Raw genomic sequence first — 22681 nt, forward strand, 5'->3', positions numbered from 1 at the left:
TAATAAAGTTGCTGTGAGCATTTCAGCGCAAGTGTACCTGGCAAAAGATGAATGGGTCCTGGAAGAGATGACTGAACCAAGAACTCACCAGGACTCACACTTCTCTCCCTTTTCACCCAGTTTAATCCATCAGCACTATTACAAGGATTTGTTGTGATCAAAATTCGAAAAACAACCCTGTAGTTTCTCACTTTGATGATTTTTATGAAAATGGAGATGTTGTAGTCACTCAAATATTTGCGTCTTACCTCCCTCTCTCCTGTTTCCTTATTTTCCCATTTAAATTTATTTTTACTCTATTTTTGTACCTCCTTTCCCCTTTTCTTTTTCTTTTGTCCCCTTCTCCCCTCCCTCTCTTTTCCATCTGTCCTTCCCTTCCCTTTTTAACTGCTCTTTCTATCTTATTGTTTCATCTTCCCTTCCATCTGTAACTTTCTAGCATAGAAATTTATATTTACAAAAATGTTTAAATCAAGGATGTAGCCAATTTACATGAACTGTTACACACCATACGCATTTTATGCACTGCCAACTCATTTTATTTATTTGTTTTAACTGTGAAGATACTGAGCACTCAGTCCTATTTCTATTACATGATATCACATCAGTCAATTACACCTAATTTCCCATAGTGATTCTGAGAATTTCAACCAGATAGAGCTTTTATGTTTTGTTTTAAAGCACGCAGTTGTTGATTCCTACGTTGCATACCACTGCCTACCCTTCCTGCCCCCCATTAAAACTCTTATGTTTTGACAAATTGGTGTCATTAGGATTTCAGTCCTCTGAAACAGGTTTAATCATTCAGGCGGTGATGTTATATGTTCAAGCTTTTGTATTAACAAACTCTCCCCTCTTTTTTTTCTTGGTAAATGGGAACCTGATATTTAAGCATCCTAGATTAGTGTTACAGGTGCACTTTCAGCCCACCCATGAGGAGCTGTGCTCAAATTCCCATGTCTAATGCCAGCGAGTATTAGCAGGACTAAAGAAGTTCATTTTATTGCTTTATTAGAATTGCTTCTTTTGTACCTAGGCCATTTTTTACAAGGCCTCAGCTTAAGGGTCTGTGTTAGTTAATTCATATTCTATTTCCTTTCCCAGGGATATGAAGCCCTTTCTAAAAGGGGGAAGGGACTTGCTGTGGTTCAGTCCTGATGGCTGTGATTGACGAGGCAGAAGAACCAGGGAGAAAGAAAAAAGGGCTGCAGGAAGTGTGGTGTTTAGGGTATGCATGGAAATAATACCAGTTTCAAAAAGCCAAATTTGGTAAATAGCTTTAGAGAGGGAACTATTTAGGGAGGAGGGATAGGAGAAAGAAATGGAGAAGATGGGAAATAGGGGCGAGAGAGAAAAGAAAAGATTAGGGAGTGGAGACGTTTCCAGGGTAAATAAGCCCAAATCTCTCAGCAGCCCCTCACCAGCATGGTTTCCAGACTCTTAGGCAACCTGCTCTCTCCCTTCTAGATGCCTTGTAGCTTCTGGCTGCTACCCATATGTTCCCCCCATCCTGCTGTTTTCATTGAATACTTCAAGTACAGGTCTGCCAAGCACAGAGCTGGGATGCACTATCACTCCCTTGTTTCCGACTCTATCTTTCTACTAATGCAGATGAAGATGGATTTAGTTTTCTATGCAACCACAACACACAACTGAATAATATTGGGCTTACAGTCCCTAAAAACCCCTAAATCTTTTTTACACCTATTGTTACTTAGTCACATCTCATCCTCTGCTTGTGCATCTGGTGATTTGGGGACCAAAATGCAGGGTTTTACATTTATATTCCATATTTGTGAACATTTAAACATTATTTTTGATGCATTATTAAGCTTATTTCAGAGATTTTTGAAAATAACTCTCATCAATTTTGTAGTCATGTAAATGTACCATTTTGTTCTGTTTTCATTTCGATAATTAATTTTCCAGAATGAAGGCACAGATAATTAAGCATTCAAGGACATTTAGATTTTCATAATTCATCTTTAAAATGTAAATGCTCTCCAATTTAACCTGTTGATAAATAATACATTAAATTTTTTCATTTTGCTGTTTGTTTCAGCCAAGGTGGAAAAAAAGTGGCATACGCCTAGACTGTCCCCAGCCTCCTAAAATGGTGCAATGCTGCAAAAACAATCATAATCCCTCGTTGCTGGGCAATGGACAGCGTCACAAATCAAACTCTCTTCATTTTTGCATCTACTTATCTAGCTTAATGTTGAGACGATCACAAACAAACAAGATATTCGTTATATAAATGGGGTGGTTAATGTATTTCAGGAAATTTTTAGACCTTACTTGGTGTTTATGTGTACTTTTTGTGTTTTTAATGTTGAAAAAGAAACAAATTATTTAGAGCTGAAATTAAAATTACATTAAAAATTCAATCTAGACTTATTACCTTGTGATAAACATGAGTCTTAGAAAAACCTCTCTGTTGATGTTTTCCATATGAATGATTTCTAGCAGATGGCCTCAAGTTATAAGGTGACAGATTTATAAAATCACAGAATGGTCTTCTCATTTTAAAAGAAAATTTAGATTGTTGTTTGCTTTTATTACTCTCCCTAAACTCTGAGGGAACACAAATTTAAAGAAAACTTTCTCAATCTAGATACATAAGTAGTATATTTCCATTTCTCCTCAATGTATGCCTAGTCTTTTATAGCTGCTAAGAATACTATTCACAACATCTTTCAAAAGTATCATAAGGCTGTTATGTCCATTACCAATTATAATGGCTATATTATATATGACGTATCAACATTCAGTCCAAAAGCACTATTACCTCTGAACAGATTGTTTTTCTGCAATTAGGTGCTGTACACTAAGCTAGCTAAGAAAATAAGTATTGGCCCCATGTACCCAGACTCTATATAATAGCATTGTTGTGAAAGTAAATGAGCAAAATGGATCTATGAGCACTTTGCGGGAAAAGAAACAATGGTGCAAATAGACAAAGAATTATAATAAAAATAATATTGTGCAAATAGACAAATAGACAAAGAATTATAATAAAAATAATAACAGCCATCAGATCTGACCTAATGAAAATTGGACAGCAGAACTAAAAGCAATTTCAAAAATGCCTCATAACTATCTTCTTCCTCGTCTTTTTCCTTGGTTCCCATGGCAATCTGTATTTTCATATGAGGCCCACAATTGAGCCTTTTTTTGGCAATTAGCCTCCCATTTGTCCAATTCTCTTTACCTGACTCTTCAAAAGTCCCCTACCAACTTTCCATTTAACCAAATATCCAAGTCAATTCAACTAAACAGCTAGTCAGCTCAGTAAAAATAGTGTAATTACGTTAAGACGTGATCATTTCAAGATGATATTTAAGAAGTTGGGCAGAAGCGAACTCTTCAAATGATATTATCAGTAACGTGGTCAGTTATGTAAACTAGGAATAGGTTTCTTTTGGTGCAAATGGCAACTTTAGGAAAGACAGGTAGGCAGCATTGGTGCTAAAAGAAGAAAAATCAACAGAAATAAGTGCTACAGGAAGAGTAAAGACTTTATTATTCTGGTGATTTTAAAAAATTATTTCTAAAATTATGTATATATGAAATTTAACTCATCATATGAACTATAAACTCTTCACTTACACACATTGTATAGGTATACATTTTCTTTCTGCTGCTTTGCTTTACCTATTCAAACCAGTGCATTTTTTCCCATTTTAACATAAATTTCTAAATATTTAAATGTGTATTTCTTTTTTGTTTGTTTGTTGTTTGTTTTTTGTTTTGTTTTTCTTTTTTTGAGACAGAGCCTGTCTCTGTCACCCAGACTGGAGTGTACTGGTGCCATCTCCACTCACTGCAGCTTCAGCCTCCTGGGTTCAAGTGATCCTCCTGCCTTAGCCTTCCGAGTAGCTGGGACTACAGGTGCATGCCACCTTGCCAGGCTAATTTTTGTATTTTTAGTACAGATGGAATTTCGCCATGTTGGCCAGGCTGGTCTTGAACTCCTGGACCTAAGAGATCTGCCTGCCTCAGCCTCCCAAAGTGCTGGGATTACAGGCATGAGCCACTGTGCTGGCCTATTGTGTATTTCTTAACAACAAATAATTTTGATTATTTAAAAATTCTGCCCTAAATTGTTACCCAACTTCTCAAAGTTTGCTTTTTAATCATAAGTTATTTGTTGTCGCAATATAAAATACAGGGATGAAGAAAAAAGAACATCACCAATAATTCTTCACTACATAGAAAATAACCAACATGTACATTTTGTGTGTCTTCTTTGAAGTTTTTTCTAGGTAACCTTTATGGGATATTACTCTAGATATTTTTTAAAATCTTAACATTTCTCAAATACTTTATAAAATAATTTTTAAAATCCAGTATATGAGAGCTTATCTTTTACAGGAGAAAAATCTTTACATTTCTTAGCTTAGACTGAAAATACAGTGACAGTTTCTCACTCTCTCTCTCTTTCAGTCTTGCTCTTAGTCTTACTCTTTCTCCCCCAACAGTTTGCAGATTCAGTAGTTTCTATCTTCACACTATCTCTATTTCTTCTTCTTTTCATTTTCATTTACTTATTCTAAGTAACAGGTATTGAGCCACAATAACATGGGTTTTAGAATTAGATGACCTGGGCTCAAATTACAGCTCTACCTCTGACTAACTTTTTCCTTTTTCTGAGACAGGGTCTTGCTCTGTCTCTCACGCTGGAGTGCAGTGGTGTGAACACGGCTCACTACTCAAGCCATCCTCCCACCTCAGCCTCATGAATAGCTGGGACTATAGGCGCACACCACCACGCCCGGCTCATTTTTGTATTTTTTGTAGAGATGGGGTTTCGCTATGTTGCCCAAGCTGGTCTTGAACTCCTGGACTCAAGCAATTCTCCTGCCTTGGCCTCCCAAACTGCTGGGATTACAGTCGTGAGCCACTGCCCTGGTCTACCTCTGTATTATCTTGAGCAAGTTGCTTAACCTCTTTGAGCCTCAGTTATCTCATCTGTAAGAAATGGATGCTAATAGCTACAGGAAGTTCTTAAACTGGTGCCTGGCTCATAGTTAGCATTCAACAAATGTTGTTTGCTCTTGTTGCTGCTGCTGCCCCTGCCGCTGCTACTGCTGTTGTTATAAGCACTGCTCTGGAGTGTTGTGAAAGAAAATGTGACAATGTTTGTAAGATGCTCAACATGATGCTTGGCAAACAGTGAGCACTTAATAAGTACTAACTATTATTAGCATTATTTCTGTATTAGGCACAGGAGATACACAGATGAATAAGTCTCTACTGTCAGAGAACTAACCATGTAGTATTTACAGCTGCCAGATGAATCCAATCATATGTTCATATGTGACATCACCCACAAGGCTTTCGCTGATCCCCTCAGATGAGAATATTGCTCTTTGCTAAACTTCCATGTCACTTTCTCTCCACTTTTCTTATCAAACTTCAGCACATTTTAATTTTTATCTGCTTACATGTCTTTGCTCCACTTCTAGTCTTTTAGTTACTAGAAGGGCAGTGAAAATATTTTGTTAATCTTTTAGCTGCTAATGTATGCATAGAGGGTTTCGCATTCTTTTATCCATTCTTCCATCCATTCTTTGCCCATCTTATTCCACCAAATATTTAAGTGTTCCTTGTTTATAATGGGCATTTAATAAAGGTTGGCTAAATAAATGAGCATTGGAGTTAACCATTTGAAATTCAAGAAAGGGTATGGTATTAAGTCTGCCATATATTTTTCAAAATGTATAAAATTTAAACTACTTTTTAGTTTAGATAGAAGTCATAAGAATAAATTTCCACCTCATTTTAAGTCTATGCTAAGTTCCACTTGGTAATTTTTTGGTGCCATCTTACAGCTATTTCAAGTGGGATTCTTTCATGGTGTACATATTTTTAAAATATTGTCATGCTGTGCCCAGGATAGTCACAGAACTTCCACAGCAAGTGCTCCTTGTTGAAATCCAGGGTTATTAATAATGAAAAGTCATTTGGATACTTTAATTAGTGTCCAGCACTATTTCCATTAGTTAATATGTATTTTTAACATCGTGGTGCCTAACAACAATTGTAGTGTAGATTTCCTTGGCACTGTAATTTCTCAACTGGATTATGCCATCCTAAGTTTCTGAAGATCTTGCTAAAAACACTAAGAAGAAATTTTCTGTAGGTAAAGGTCACATAGTTAATCAAAAGGATATTTAATGCCAAATGGCCTTTTCCTCTACCCCCTTTTAAACATACTAAGGACTTTCTTCTACACTCCTACCATTCCTGCCTTACTTTCTCATTTGATTCTGAATAAAGGGCTTAAGGGAAAGAAAATCGGATAGGGCCATTCAAAAATCTTTTTAGAGTCATCTGCACCCAAACCAATCCCAGACATTGCTAAATGACATCCAAGAATTCTGTTGTTATAGTTTGGAGCAAAAGTCAGTTCTGTATCTTTAGTAACAGTAGAGTTATAAAAATAGCCCCTTATATTCAAGCATTAGAAAATGTATTTACTCAGATACCTAGTACAAATATTTACTGATGAATATATGGCTTTTTTCTGTTTTCTTTGCTGATATATATCCAGAACTAGAAAACAAAGTAGGTGTGCAATTAATATTTTTGAATCAATGCAGGAATACATAAATCCCATTTTCCCAAGATCTCACAGTTCCTAAGCACTGCGAGCACTAAAGAGTATTTTTCGGTTGTTTTGAATGTAGAAATACCAAGCACCTGTTCTAATTTTTAGTAGGTTAATCCTATTAGGTGCTTATACTAATTTTCCATATGAATTCTGAGTATTTCTGAGAACTCAGATGAGAATCAGATCAAATCACCTTTTGTGTTTGAATTTACCAGACCTAATTTCGATTTTCTTTTCCCTACACACCATCTCCTCCTCTAAACTGTTCTCCTACAAACCCCATTAAACGTTATCTGCTTGGATACATTGAAGTTTAAGACAGAACCTGATTTAAAAATTATCAGAGCTTTGAAAAGGGTCAACATCTTCAAACATGGGTGTCTAATACATGTGACTCTAATTGTAAACTGTCCCATCTCCAGTTTTTGTTTTCTTTTGAAACAGAAACCTGAACTACTAGGAGACTGAATTAGAGGAACAGGTGGACTGTCAGCTCAGAAAGTGGCCTCTCAGTTCTGTCCCTGAGGATCTGTGCCCAGGATAGCATAACTAACATCAGGGAGAGCATTAGGAGCTAAACAAGGTCATTTTCTGCTTGGTTAAAAGCCCTCTGTTTGGACCTAGATCATGACCTGGTCTTTCATTTGGCACAAATATGAAATTGTACTACAAAGTGCTATTAGGGCACACATGGTTTGTAATGATCTGGCTACTGTCCAGGTCTCCAACCTCATTTTCTGCCACTATCTCCACACACCATGTACCACAATACTTTGTGATTCTTTGCTCTGTATTCCCAAAGATGTGAATCATATGGTGGGATGCCAGGGAGACATCAGGTGGGTGAAGCAGATGGTTTTTAGCAGGAGGCCATAAAGGTGACCTCACCATACTCAATGATAGAGATGCTTGAGTCTGGGGAACTTGAATGAAGAACTTCTAAGCTCTGCAAATTGGAATTAAATGCTTTCCTCTCTATGTTATGACAATGCTTTGTTTCACGCTCCATCTTTCAAAGTTTACTGTGTTCTGCATTATATCATCCTTAGCTGTGAATATGAATATATCTCCAATGAATTCATAATCTTGAAGACAGAATGTATTTTTCCATCTTTCTATAATACTTTGGGTATAGTCAAATGGAATATTTACTCTTTAATTGTTCAAAAAGAATCTGGGAACTGAGATGGTATCCATTGGAGACCTATTCAAGTTCCCCCTCCCTATCAAGTCTTATTTCCACTCCAACCAATCAAAATCCCAGATATCCACTGTAAAAAGATACATTTAAAAAGTAATGATTAGGATGAGGCAAACAGAAAGTCCTATATTCAGATTTAGCTCACAGTTATTGAATACTCATTTGACTGATGAGGAGATGGAGACTCAAATAACTTTCAGTAGCTTGCCAAATGTCACACTATTACCCAGCTAGTAAGTGGTTCTGCCAGGACTGAAATTCAACCCCCCTGACACTAAGTCAAAATCCCTTTCCACAAACACTGAAACATGTAGGTAAACTCTTCTCATTCCCTACTTTATAATTCTGATGTACCTAGTTGCTTAATCACAAACATATTCTGTGAACTCTCAGTCAGGCAGAAGCTAAATATTATGAACATATGAGACTCATTTTACATACGTATTTATTTCTATGTGTATGCACTTGTGTGTTCTGTTATATTACTTTTGTGTGTTTGCATATTTATGTATTCAGGTAGTTAGTGCACTTACATATTTATATTTGTGTATTTACACACTTATGCACTTCTTTATCTTATCTGTAAGGTTATGAAGCTCTTACTTCTAATCCTGTTAAGATGAGAACATCAGTTGATTATATCTTAATTTCCTGTAGCATTTCTAAGGATTTCAGCTTAAATTAGGTCATACATTTCAATAAAAAGACCTCAGCTCCTGAGCTTCTCGGGGAGAGGACAGAAGGAGCAGCTGTGCTCCGAACCAAATTGCTGGACTTCGGGAACACCAACAAAGCCAATGGAAGCCTCAGCTATGAGAATAGCACAAAAAGAAAACGAAGCCTACTTGATCTAGAAAGAGAAAAATGATGAAAACAAGCTTAGTAGCAACCAATAAGTACTGTGATGCTAAGGAGGAACCAGGAAGCCAGAGAGTTCAAGAGATATGGCTGTCCTGGAGGAGCAGCAGGCAGAACCCAGAGAAAGGGCCGAAGTGAGGGCCCTTTGATGCAAGACCATGTGGACATTTTTAAAAGCACACAGGAAAAGCTCAGCAAAGACTGTGGGGCACAACTAGTGAGGTCAAAGAATTGAAAGAAACCCCAAGAAAGAAATATTGCTGAATAAATATCATGGAAGAGAGAATCAGTACAAATGAGGACAAAATCGAGCTTCAGTCTTAAAAGATAAAACATCTAAGAAAACAGTTCTTCATGGTGCAAGAAAACGTGATAGATCTCAAAAACACATCAAGGTGGTACAGTATTTATGTATCTGGCATCCTTGAAGGTGCAGAAAATGAAGAGATTAGCCTTAAAACCATTAGTAAGGAAACTGTTGATAAAAATTTCCCAGAGCTAAACATAGATCTCGACTTATATACAGAAAAAATTTATAAGTTCCCACTCAAATGTATCTCTCATAATAAAAGTCCAAAGCATATTATTGTACAATTCTTAAACTTGAAAGATAAAGAAATTATCTCAGAAGCTGCGCAAAAAAGAAGTGATTTTCAACAAGATAAATATAGGGCTGACACCTGAGTATACTTTAGTAACAGTAGAGGAGAGACCAATTTGGAGTAAAATCTACTAGTTGAAGTTCCTGGACTTGAAGCCCCACGTGAACCATTCAGCTAAGCTATCTTTCTTATTTCAAGATGAGAGAAAAATCTTTGGCAGTCAAGATGACTTCAAGGCATTTGTCAGTAAAACTCCCAAACTATTGGTTTTGTTGAAAACAGCTGCAGCCCTGGGAGAAGATACTTGCGGTGATAAGTGACTAAATTCACTTTCAAAGCCACATTTCTTAAGAGAGTGTAGATCTTATTTTTATAATTAATTGCATTTTTGCCAGGGTGATTATCAGAAAAGGAAGTAAAAATTTACAGTTGTACCAAGTTGTTTATCTGTATGTATACACACACACACACACACACACACACACACACACACAGAATGCATGGGAAAGGAGGATAAGGAAAGTACAAAAAGGAAAATGGGAAAGAATGAGGAAGGGATAAACAGTAGGGACAAAATGAAAACAGCAAACTAATAATTAAATGTGAGTTGGATAGGGAGACATTGAAATATAATAGATTAAGAAAAAAATAATTTGTATTGTCGACCTGAAAGTAATCAATTATATGAAATTAGCAGAATTTTATGGAGAAAGTATTTTCTCTTCTTTTGTCAAGGATACATGAATCTTTTAGAAAGTTTGACCAGATCGTAGATCACAAAACAAGTAGAATTGGAAGAGACGCATGTATATTTAAATAATTGCCTGTAAACTGATGTTTTTAGGAACAGATTATAAACAGTGGGTAATATTGCAATGATGAGTGTTTAAATTGCTAATTTGTGTTGCTCTTGTAGTTTAGCCAACTTTACTTAATTTTAATTATATAATTGTTTAATTGTACAATACATGGGAATAAAAGAACCAAATTATTGAATTCTATAGTTTCCTTTGGACAAGCGATTATGAGTAAATAAATATTAGAGAGAGACCAGTTGTGCATTCCCAAGTGGCATTTCCCCCGCCCCCCTAACACACCCACTCCCACCCCTGCCCCACCATGCAAATACCTACAATTTGGACATACTGGGGACAAGTCAGACTCTGAGACAGAAAAAGGCTTTCCTGGCACTGGTATCTGGAAGCATCCTTCCTGGATCAGGCCTAAACTGCTCATAGAATCTGTGCCTGCCTGCTCTAGGCAGTGAGGCTGAGCCTATCTCCTTTCATTCTGGAGCCACCAACTTCATCCAACACAGGAAAAGGGAATACTGAAACACTTTGAAGCCCACTTTCGGAGCTCTCCTGCATTTTGGGTATCTGTCTCTGAACACACTCCCCCACCACGTACTCAGATGCACACTGTTCCTCGTATAAACGAAAGGCATATTATGATGCTAAGAGAATTGCCATTTGGGGACGGTGGACTAGTAGATCACCTTTTTTGGTAGATGGTACATAAACCAAAAGGAACTTTGTGATTCTGCTAACATTGAAACACACACACACAAAAATCCTCATTTTCTCCCTCCACCCATTAAACTTGTTAAATTCACCTAGGTATTCACATTGTTGGTTTGCTTTGTGACAAGCACCCAGAAGACTGATCATCCAGGCCTCTATCTAATGTCTTATACTCCACTATGAGTGTTTTAATTAAATAAGTTTTTGTTCTAATTCATCACTTGCATTTGATTTATTCTAGGAAGCTTCCTGCACACTCCTGAAAATGCCCTCAGTTATAGCTTCTGGAAATGACTTAGTGCCCCAAACTGTACCCTTAATAATTAAAGTGCTTGACAAAAGATAAGTTGAAATTCAAGCTCTGTGAGTTGGCCCGAGCTTTCCTTTCCAGCTTTGTCCTCCCCACCTCCAAAGCCTAACCTCCCTCCTCATCAGGTCTTGCTATTGGAATCTAATCTGTCTGGTTGGGCCTCCTCCCCACCCCAGAACTACACTTGCTTAGTCCCAGTTGAGTTCCTCACTGGTCTACTCCACACTGCTTCTCCTTTACAGAAAGGGATGGGGCCTGGGACTGGCTGAGGAGTGGGGTGGGATGCTAAAACACACGATCAAACTTTGAATGTACAGACCTCTCCAGAGATCTGACACAGTCCTCAGACAGCTTACCAGAGTGGTGAGGCTGGGGACAGGAGAATGGAACACAATGCTCATAACTTTCTTGAGAGTGTATGAAACTTAACAGGATCCTTGAGTAGTTTGGAAACCTTCCTGTTTCCCAGTAAAAATCACTGTCCTAAAACATAAAACTGGAAAAAAAAAAGTGGTTTGCTAGTAAATGTTTAAAAACAGCTCCAGAGATGTGAAGGTTGCTGGGAGAAACTGATTTGTAGTACTTGCTTCTTCGGTTGTGAAAATTCTCTGACTGTGGTGAAAATTCTCTGACCATGGCCACTTTCAAGCTACTACCATTATGTCATTGAATGCTGGGATGAGATAAGATGTGAACACTGGGTTCTCCTGAACCATACAGAGCTTGCCAACATCAGTATAACACTGGGAAGGGGTCAAGTTTGCCTTGGGCTTCTCCTGTTTGGGATATATAAAACAGATTTAGGTTTAATTAAATATCATCATCTTACACTAGACTTGCTTATGGAGAAAGGCTTCCCACAACACCCTGTGAACCTTGGTGTTTCACCTCTGTCCTTCGAGCTCCACTTTCTTGAAACTCTTCTATACTATAAATGTTTTGAAAATTGGCATGGATGTTTTCACTCTGACAGATAATAACTGTTACTATTGTCTTCCAAACAACCATCAAGTTTGTCTAATGTTGCCTTCTCAATATTTCGGGAACTCTTGCCCTCCCCCCCTTCTCTGCTACCGCTGCCCTAGTTTAGGCACACAGTAACAGCAAAGTGCTTGCAATTATCCAAACACATACTACCATGACTTACTTGATGATCTTTTCTATTGCAATCCTCTTTGATTCTCAAGGCTCCTCCTTCTCTGGCTGCCTCCTACTTCTTCTCTAGTATGATTTATCCTTAGACTACAAACTCCTTAAGAAGAGAAACTGTCATCCTTTCTGAACTGTCAGCATCCAGAACAATCCCTGCCACAAAGAAAGTACTCAACATTTGTGTTGATTCAATGACTGCTTGCTGTGTCCTAGGCGCTATGTGGTGGCTTACAGGAAAGTTTCCATTCAGTCCTACCCCAAACCCTTCATTGTAGTAAGTGCAATTATTATCACCATTTTACAGATAAGAAAACTGAGGCTTGGAGGCGAAATAACTTACCCAGAAACACATCTTTTTATTCATATGCTTATTCTATTCATTACACAATAATCTATAGCTTATAATGGAAGCCACAATTGATATCACCTGATGCATGAAGATATGATAATTTGGCCAGTAAAGGAGCTGTTACTTTATTTTTACATAGTTTGCTCTTGAATTAAAGTGTTTTTCATTAGATAATTTGAAATCTTTTATGCATGTAGAAAATGTACATAAAGGGCTGGGCACGGTGGCTCACGCCTATAATCCCAGCAGTTTGGGAGGCCAAGGCTTCCAGACCAGCTTGGCCAACATGGTGGGACGCCGTCTCTACCAAAAAATACAAAAATTAGCTGGGTGTGGTGGTGCGCGCCTGTAATCCTAGCTACTCAGGAGGCTGAAGCAGGAGGATTGTTTGAGGATGCAGTGAGTCAAGATCACACCACTGCACTCCAGCCTGGATAACAGAGTGCAACTCTCTCTTAAAAAAAAAAAAAAAAAAAAAGGAAATGTATATAAAGAAAAATTTGGCTATTTTTTAGCCAATTAGTCTATCATGTTGATATTTCTTATCAATTAGTCTGTGAGCCCATTGGATGCTATATTTTAATCTCATCATATGTTATATATCAGGAGCTTTGATTGGTGTCTTATTCATACGTTATCATTATAAAAAGTCTTTCATGGTTAACATTTGTGAAAGGTTGGTCTATATTATCAAAATCATGTTGTTCTAAGACATTTGGGAAAGGGCTTACAGATTAATACTAGTAGTAGTAGTGGTAGCAGCAGCAACCACTACCATTTATTGAGCACCTACTATATGCTAGGCCTATTGTGCTGTGAGTTTTACTTACATCATCCCATTGAGGCCTTGTGAAATAGGTTCTGCTGTTTGTTTGTTTTTTACTTTACAGATGGGGAACCTGGGACGCAGAGAGTTTACTCACTTGAGGTCACACAACTATTGAATGTAAAATGTGGACTAAAATCTACATTTGTATGTCTCTAAAACCTGGGCTTTTAAAACCCCAAGATGGACTTTGAAGGCTGTCCAAGTTACTTAACCCTCTCTGAGTTTCAGTTTCCTCATCTGTGAAATTGAGGGGAGTAACACTTATTTTGTAGAGTTGCTCTGAAGATGAGAAATATAGGATCCCAGAGCCCAGGGGCACATAGTAGGCACTTAAACTGTGGTGGCGATGTTTATGCATGAATGGGGCGTTGAATGGGCAGGGGAAGATCTGAGATCCCGATAGAGGTATTGAGGAGCTGGAGAAAAGGATCTACAAATCTTGAGAGCTGGCCTTCTCCCCCCCAGAATACAGTGACCCACTGAAACTCTGAGCGACCGGCGAGGGGGCAGGGGCCTGAATTTGGCTCCGGCAACCTCTGCAGGGAGTCCGGAGAGAGGCGGGGAGCTGGGAGGGGCGTAGAAATCTCCGTCGTCAGAGGACTGCAGGTGCCAGGCAGAGTTGGTGTAGGTGGGCTCCCAGAGCCCGGCGCAGGGAGCGGAGGAGGTTGGGGCGGGCCAGCAGGCGGGCGGGGGAGAGAGGAAGGCGGGGCTCAGAGCCGAAGAGGCTGTCCTTAGACAGCTCTTCTCATGCCGGGCAGTTTGCTGCATCTGGAGGAGCTCACTGGAGAATCTCCAACATCGGAGCGGGCCTTCAAGTACCGTAAGTACCTGCAAATGAGCGCATAGTTCAGTGGCTGAAGATTAAATACTGGCCACCAGATCCTAAACAAAATCCCGAAAGAGTCTCCTTGCTGTAATTAATTGCCGTAAATCAAACTGCTCCCCAGTCTGTCCCCCCACCCCCTTCATTCCTGCCTTTCTCCTTTCCTCCCCGGATCCCACACCCGCCTCGGTGAGAATCTCTGGGCACTGTAGATATCTCCCCTTTTCCTTCTCAGTCTTCCCTCCAAACCCTCAGCGGAGCATGTACCCGGCACCCCGCCGAGCCCAACCCCTTTGATTCCTGGAGCCCTCAAAGCTATGCAGGGGGCGAGCCATTAGACATTTCAGATATGTCACCCTCAAAAGCACTGCGGCGCTGCCTAAGGGTGGGGAAAGTGCTTGGGGTGGAGTAGAAGGGAAGGGTAAAATGGCTAGGCAGCCAAAGTTGGGGGTGGAGGTGGGGTGAAAGGCCAAAATGGGCGTGGCCAACTAACCTGAGGCTTGGGGCTGTTCTCACATTCCCCCGGTATAAGATTCATCATTTGGGCTGAATATAAATGGTACAATTTCCTTAGTGATTGAGGAGGGGTCAGCCATGCCAAAAAGCCCAGCTTCCCTGACTCCCCTCAATCCCGCAGTAGGCAAAGATCCTGGTTTAGGGGTTCAAGTGGCAAGGCTGAAACCTCAGATGGCATTTCCTGGGTGTAATCCCAGGTTGAACCTCTCCCTTGGCAGTGGAACCTGGCTTCCCCCAAAAACTCCTGGCCCAAAGCCCCAGGGTAACAAAGCAACAGGGTGGCATCCAAGCTTTGGCCTGGCCCTGAGAGGAGTGGGAGCAAGCGGCTGTAGGAACTGAGATGGAAAGGGCATCTTCAGGGTTCTACACCAGTTTGATGCCCCTTTTGAAAAGAAGAAAAAATGAGCACCTTTTTAAAATGTAATGTTCACTATGTGCCTGGCACTGTACATGTATTATCTGTAACCCAACACAACAATAATGTTAGGTCGATATTACTCCCCCACTTTACAGATAAGGAAAATTCAGAGTGGGTAATCTGAAAATCCTTCGATACAAAGTGAAAAATGAACAATGGACCTACGCTTCCTTGAATTTCTCACTGTCCACTTGTTCCCTACAGTCCAGATCCTTTGAACACGAAATATCCTCCTCTTCCTGCTCCTCCATCCTACCCAGTGTTAGCACTGGGGCAAGTTAGAGGCTGAGGTCCAAGGTCAGTCTGGAAAAGCAAAATCAGTTCCTTTCTCTATTCTGAGAGCTGCCTCTTCCCCACTCTTCTGAGCTAAGATTTAATAACAGCTGGAGTCAGCCAGGACTTCAGACTCCCAGTAGAAAGTTAGTGGAAGAGAATTAGCTTGAGTTTGTGTGGCTGGGACATACCTCCCCTTGGTGAAAGGTTACTGTTGGGGGAGGTGGAGAGAGGCATGAAAGCTCAAGAGTCTACCTTGTGTATATGCAAGGCCTATGGTAAATAATGACTTTGGTCGGGGAGAATGGAAAGCCTCCCTGAACACAAATATCTTTGCCGTGTTTCCTGAGATTCAAACAATTCCATTTCCCTTAGAGGTAATCAACAAAACTGTTTAGAAGTTAAGGGCAATGAAAGAATCATTTAGACCTTATGTAAATTAACTCAAGCAGCTTGATTTTCTAACACATGCTTGACACTGGGGTATTGAGCTTTTAGGGGTAGGAGACAAGAATGAGAGTAATATTGGATCTAAAGCATTCTATGGAAGGGAAGGATATCCAAGGGATCAAGTGAGAGGGGTGAGGGAGGGTGAAGAGGGAGTGAAGGGTGCCTCTGGGAGTTTAAATCATTGTTTTAGATCCATAGGCCTTGGAGTTAAACATGAATTTTAATTTGGGCTCTAATATGTAATATCTTTTGACTTTGGGCAAATTATATATCTTCTCTAAGCCTCAGTTTGTTCATCGGTAAAATGGAATGATAATAATGCCCCCTCTCTTAAGTTGTTGGAAGTCTCTCTCTCTCTCTCTCTCTCTCTTTCTCTCTCTCTCTCTATATATATATACACACACACACATATATGACTCTATATATATATATATGATGCTCTCTCATATATATATGAGAGAGTCATATATGTGTGTGTGTGTGTGTGTGTGTGTGTGTGTGTGTGTGTATGACTGAAAAGGTGACTCTGCACCTCCCATCTCCCCGATCCTGTGGAGCTTCTGCAGGCTATTCTGGGCCTCTGAGATCCCAGAGACAAATCCATATTTCAACAAATCTGGCATCTTTGATACCAACAAAGACCTTGAGCAGGAGGATAGGGAAGTGAGGGAAAGGAGCAAGGAGAGGAAGCAGCAGGTGACCTTGTAATACCCTGCATGCCTGTGAGGAAGTACAATGTAGGGTTGTCAAGTGCAATTTAGCCATCTAAACTAAACTTTAAGGAGCAGGACAAGTCCTCTAAGTAAAAACAATTCTGCTTTTAGATACCACCACCTGCTGAGGAGAAAAATTCTTCAAGACTCAGAGCACACAGCCAGCACCAGAGGCCCCATGACCCTGGACAGACCAGGGGAGGGAGCCACCATGCTGAAGACATTCACTGTTTTGCTCTTTTGCATTCGTGAGTACAAGGAATGGGTGAGGGGCAAGTGACCCTGTCATAGGTACCCACTTGTTAGGGGTGGGAGAGGAAAGTATTGAGGTTTGAGCACAGGGTGGAGACAACAAGGGAGCTCTCCTTTACCATAATCTCTCTTTTCAGGGATGAGTCTGGGTATGACATCGATAGGTAAGTGAGTCCTGCCCTCTCAGTCACCTCCTTCCTAAAGGATCCAAGATGCTGGCGTGTCTCCATGACCCTGGACATAATGCCTTGACATTCCAGAGATAGATTGGGCTGATTGGGAATCAGAGGACTTGGTTTCCTATGGCATGGTGAAAAGCTTTATCTCAGATGGAAAAGAAACCATCAGACTTTATTCTCCAACTCATTTGGACCCCTTGACCAAATATCTTGGGGTTCTTATACGATGCCCCACAGGAGCACATTCCTGTCCCCAAGGGAAGACAAAATGAGAGATCTGGGTCCGGGCTAATTTTAAGGGACATTGTGGGACATGTTATGGGAGGGAGAGGGCTGGACTGCTCACATCTTTTTGATCTGTGGGAATAACAGTGATGGACCCTCAACCGGAGCTGTGGATAGAGTCCAACTACCCCCAGGCCCCTTGGGAGAACATCACGCTTTGGTGCCGAAGCCCCTCTCGGATATCAAGCAAGTTCCTGTTGCTGAAGGATAAGACACAGATGACCTGGATCCGCCCTTCCCACAAGACCTTCCAAGTTTCATTCCTTATAGGTGCCCTTACTGAGTCCAATGCAGGTCTTTACCGGTGCTGCTACTGGAAGGAGCCAGGCTGGTCAAAGCCCAGTAAAGTTCTAGAGTTGGAGGCACCAGGTAAGAAGACAGCGATACTCAAGAATCGACTCCAGCTCCTGAGATTCAAACTTGCCTTCCAGGGGAGGGTTTGTTTCTCAAATGCATGCAAGCACGCATCCCACAGATAGTAAATAAGGGCCTACTTTGTATTGGGCAATGCAGAGGGGGCATGCAGACTCTGGAGCAGAGATGGGAGAAGGAGGGGTGACAAACAAGGATCATACAGGGAAACCTCAATTAAAGTAGAGCTCTCCTCTGCTGCTCCCTAGACAGTACTATTCTTGCTTTACCTAATTACAGTTCATTCTATCCTTCCAGGCCAGCTGCCCAAGCCCATCTTCTGGATTCAGGCTGAGACCCCCCCTCTTCCTGGATGTAATGTTAACATCCTCTGCCATGGCTGGCTGCAGGATTTGGTATTCATGCTGTTTAAAGAGGGATATGCAGAGCCTGTGGATTACCAAGTCCCAACTGGGACAATGGCTATATTCTCCATTGACAAGCTGACACCTGAGGATGAAGGGGTTTACATCTGCCGCACTCATATCCAGATGCTCCCCACCTTGTGGTCAGAGCCCAGCAACCCCCTGAAGCTGGTTGTAGCAGGTGGGTGTGGCTATGGCTGCTGGCATCTGGCAATTGTTGTCCCAGGGATCATGGCTGGTTGAGCTAGGGTTTCTGATTTTACTTTCCTCAGCCAGTTTCTAAGGCCCTGCAAGGCCCAATGAGCTAGAGTCGTTTGAAGTTTTACTGAGATATAAATTAGAATCGCATGTGCTACAAGGCAGATGTGTGGGAGCCAATCATTTGACTAGTAAAGGAGCCCAGCCAACTGGCCAGCAGCTTCAGCTCATCACAGCTTTGTTGTTCTCTACTTGTTGAATATCATGCATTCATTCATCAATTCAACCAGTATTTATTGAGCACCTAATATGTGCCAGGCACTGCCACTGCAATCTTATAAACTGAGTCTTAAATTTGCAAATGTATTTTATTTGTAATTGTTATTTTTATGTGTGGAAAACAGAATGAATTGCTAGTGTTGGTGAGTACAAACAAAGAAAACAAATGACAAAGAATGTGATAGCTCATATTTTAGAAATGGCTTTATAAACTGCCTTGGTTCCCTATCAGTAGAGCTAGTAAGGCAGCACCAATCTCTAAGTATAGAAGAAGTTTCCCCAAAATGTAAAATGCCAGACATGACCCAGTCCCAACTCCCCCACCCCATGGCCTGGAGGTTTCTAGATGGAATTGGCCACATTTGCTTTAGTCTCTCCATCCAGCTAAATAGGCTTGGGGAAAGCTGTGGTGCTACAGAAAGTACCCGAGACTTAGAAGTGGTAATACTGGTTTCTAGTTCCATCTCTGACACTGCCTCCCTGCATGATCTTGAGCAAGTCACTTCACTTTTCTGTGCTTTGGCTTCCTCTACTCTAAAAATGGGATAACAGTATCTATCTGATCTACTGTGTAATGCTTATCTCTATGCCTCAGTTTCCTGATCTGCAAAATTGGTTTAATAATAATGCCTACCTCACAGGGCTGTTGTGAGGATTTGCCTAAATATATATGTACAGTGCCTGGCATATAAGTTCTCAATAAATGGTAGATATTAATTTTGTTAGTATAGCTTTTTATTGAGGATCAAAGAACAAAAAAAACCCTGCTTGTTTGAACTGAGTGTATGAATGTTTGTTGTACTCATGCCCTTTCAGCATAGATTCCACTAACACACACTTCCATAGTTACCTGTTCAACAATATCCCCCACCAACCAGTTCATGGGCTTTTTGCTAGCAGAGACTTTGTCTTCTTTTCTCATATACACCTAGACCTACATGATGCTTGATGCATACTAAATGCTCAGTGAGCATATGACAGAGCTGATCCTTCCATAATGAATAGATAAGTGTGCCTGGCATTGGGGTGGGGGTAGGAAGGAGTGGTAGGAGGTGAGGTTTGCCCTCACTTTCGTGTACAATCTCCTTGGCGAAACAATCCATGGACATGAATGTGTAGCTCTGTAACAGAGATTTCTTTGGGTTGCAGACTTACTGGCCAAGCCCTCTTTGTTGGCTTCTTTCAGTCTTGTTGTGGAAGTAGGATCTTAAATGAGCTTAATGTATTCAAAAGTTCTCCTTAATACTTTAGTGGTATTCATGCTCTGCAAAGATGAAATCATTGTTATTTTCAGAGGTTTGGTTTTTCTGGTGGTTGAAAGAACTACATTTGGCATTTCAGGGACCTAAAGATACAGGGAATTGTGGATGTAGATCTTCCACTGAGATACACCCCTACACATGGTTAGAGCTCAGTGAAGCTGACAGATTATAGAGAGAGAACAGGGGTATAAGTGAATCTACCCATGATTATATTATAGAGGCAGAGATCCAAGGAAGGGATAGGGAAGAGAAGGTAAATTTCAGCTACCACTTCTTGTTCAAAGAAATTAAGAAAGAGAAAACAGAAGACAACAGGAAAGAATCATCTTGCCTCTAACTTTAGGGTCTCTTCCCTTTGTAGGACTCTACCCCAAACCAACTTTGACAGCCCATCCTGGGCCCATCATGGCACCTGGAGAAAGCCTGAATCTCAGGTGTCAAGGGCCAATCTATGGAATGACCTTTGCCCTAATGAGGGTTGAAGACTTGGAGAAGTCCTTTTACCACAAGAAGACAATAAAAAACGAGGCATATTTCTTCTTCCGGTCTTTGAAGATCCAAGATACTGGACATTACCTCTGCTTTTACTATGACATTTCATATAGAGGTTCAATCCTTAGTGATGTCCTGAAAATCTGGGTAACTGGTAAGAGACGGGTATGCCATGAAACTTAGGTTAAGGGCTAAGAATACAAATCTCCCTCTGTGCTCCCTGGAGAACCTAATCATGTGGCCAGGGCTAACAGTAGAGAAGGGAACAGAATTTGTAAAACTGGGTGTAGGCAGGTTTTTCCAAGGGTGGTTTGGAGGAAGCGAAGGAAAAGAATCCTAAGGAGTGGGAGCACGAAGTGAAATCATTAGTGCTTTTTATTCTGGGTCTTGTCCTAGACACTTTCCCCAAGACCTGGCTACTTGCTTGGCCCAGTCCTGTGGTCCAAATGGGTCAGAATGTGAGCCTACGGTGTCGAGGACCAGTGGATGGAGTGGGTCTTGCACTCTATAAGAAAGGAGAAGACAAACCAGTTCAGTTTTTAGATGCCACCAGCATCGATGACAACACATCATTCTTCCTCAACAATGTAACCTACAGTGATACTGGCATCTATAGCTGCCAGTATCTTCTCACCTGGAAGACCTCCATTAGGATGCCATCACACAACACTGTGGAGCTTATGGTTGTAGGCAAGTGTAAACAACTGTTTTTATTATCAACCCGTTTGTTTTTATCATCATTGTGGTGTTGTAAGAAGGAGCTAGTAGCCTTGTATCCTCTGAGAGCTATGGGCAAAACGCATACAAACACACACGCACGCACGCATGCACACGGAAGGTGGTGTAGAACTTTCTTCCAAAACTTTAGGGACTTTGTCTCCCAGGATTGTTCCTCAAGCTCCACCTCTCGGTATGGCACAGCCCCATTGTAACCCCTGGGAAAATTATTTTTCTTTAGGCCAGGGGAAGCTTACAGGTATGAGGTCTTCCTGACTGGTAGGGAACCAGGAATCTTTAGATCACCAAGGAGTGGGCAAAATAATTCTAATGCACAGTCAAATCTTGAAGTCACTGACCAAGTGGAAGTGGAAAGGAAGAGAAGATCAAATGGGGAGCTCAGAAACATTTTCTGGGAGAGAGGTACTGGGTTTGAGGTCACTTCTCACTCTGGTCTCTGGATTGGTTTCAGATAAGCCCCCCAAACCCTCCCTGTCAGCTTGGCCAAGCACTGTGTTCAAGCTAGGAAAGGCCATCACCCTTCGGTGCCGAGTATCTCATCCAGTACTGGAATTTTCTCTGGAATGGGAAGAAAGAGAAGCATTCCAAAAATTCTCAGTAGATGGAGACTTCATCATCAGTAATGTTGATGGGAAAGGCACAGGGACTTACAGTTGCAGCTATCGCGTAGAGACACATCCTAACATCTGGTCACATCGCAGTGAGCCCCTGAAGCTGATGGGGCCAGCAGGTGAGAGGATAACTCTTCAGAGGAATGCCCCTCCATACCCCAGGGATCCCAGATCAGTGCCCAGAAAGATATGGGAAAGGGAGTCAGCGGCCTGAAAATCAGAGCCCTTGGGTTTCAGCACCCTTCCCCTGGGGTGGTCTCACAATTCCTCAAAGGCAGTTAGCAGGATAATTTCAAGGCTCCCATTCTCCATGAAAAAGAAAGCCACTTCTGCCTCACCTTCCCAATATAAGCACTCTCAGTAACCAGATTGTCCTCACCCCATGAATGTATTCACCTGCCCCTGTCCCCATCAAGGCCTCTGATTCTGGTCTTCTCTGGCCACAGGCTATCTCACCTGGAATTACGTTCTGAATGAAGCTGTCAGGTTGTCTCTAATCGTGCAGCTTGTTGCCTTGCTGTTGGTAGTGCTGTGGATAAGGTGGAAGTGTCGGAGACTCAGAATCAGGTAACTGTCTTGTCCCAGCCCCCTGTTCCCCCCCAACCTAATAGAGTCTGAAGAATGAGTCATACCCTAGTTGAGACAAGCCACAGAGGCACACCCTATAGAACCCCCATCTTCTGGGCTTTGGGAACAAGACTTTCTCACTCCAGCTGTCTCTTTCGCCTCACAGAGGGGTCAGCACTCAAGCCAGAGGGTGGAGAAATACATAGTTCTCAGAGGCAGGAGGAGTAATCAGAACTTCATTCATTGACATCCCCCCGGAGGGTGCCCAAATCTCTCCCACAGACCATCCTGCCCTCAGAGATGATTGATGTCTCCCTTATTAACTTGTTCTGGATTTTTCCTCTTGTAAGAAGCCATGCTGTCCTGTCTTCCAGGCTGTTATTCAACTCCTATCCCAACTTTTCACCCT

At 41.2% G+C, this 22681-nt stretch overlaps 1 protein-coding gene across 4 annotated transcripts in view; it reads left to right on the forward strand.

Annotated features, from left to right (window-relative positions):
* The window catches only part of LOC105481438 (immunoglobulin superfamily member 1), a 50889-nt gene that overhangs the window by 20862 nt on the left and 7346 nt on the right, over positions 1-22681 (forward strand). Inside the window, exons 1-9 of one of the 4 annotated variants that reach the window (XM_024792737.2) lie at positions 14139-14260; positions 16745-16881; positions 17023-17049; positions 17437-17718; positions 18019-18306; positions 20226-20510; positions 20753-21046; positions 21546-21824; positions 22152-22272. In XM_024792737.2, coding sequence (XP_024648505.1) covers positions 16812-16881; positions 17023-17049; positions 17437-17718; positions 18019-18306; positions 20226-20510; positions 20753-21046; positions 21546-21824; positions 22152-22272 — 1646 coding nt within the window. In that variant the 5' untranslated portion in view covers positions 14139-14260; positions 16745-16811. Of the gene's footprint in view, positions 1-14138; positions 14261-15403; positions 15495-16744; positions 16882-17022; positions 17050-17436; positions 17719-18018; positions 18307-20225; positions 20511-20752; positions 21047-21545; positions 21825-22151; positions 22273-22681 lie in introns of those variants that run through there. The other 3 variants (XM_024792739.2, XM_011741057.3, XM_011741058.3) reach the window with 3 other exon arrangements.

This window comes from Macaca nemestrina, chromosome X (assembly GCF_043159975.1).
Source record: "Macaca nemestrina isolate mMacNem1 chromosome X, mMacNem.hap1, whole genome shotgun sequence".
Taxonomy (NCBI): domain Eukaryota; kingdom Metazoa; phylum Chordata; class Mammalia; order Primates; family Cercopithecidae; genus Macaca; species Macaca nemestrina.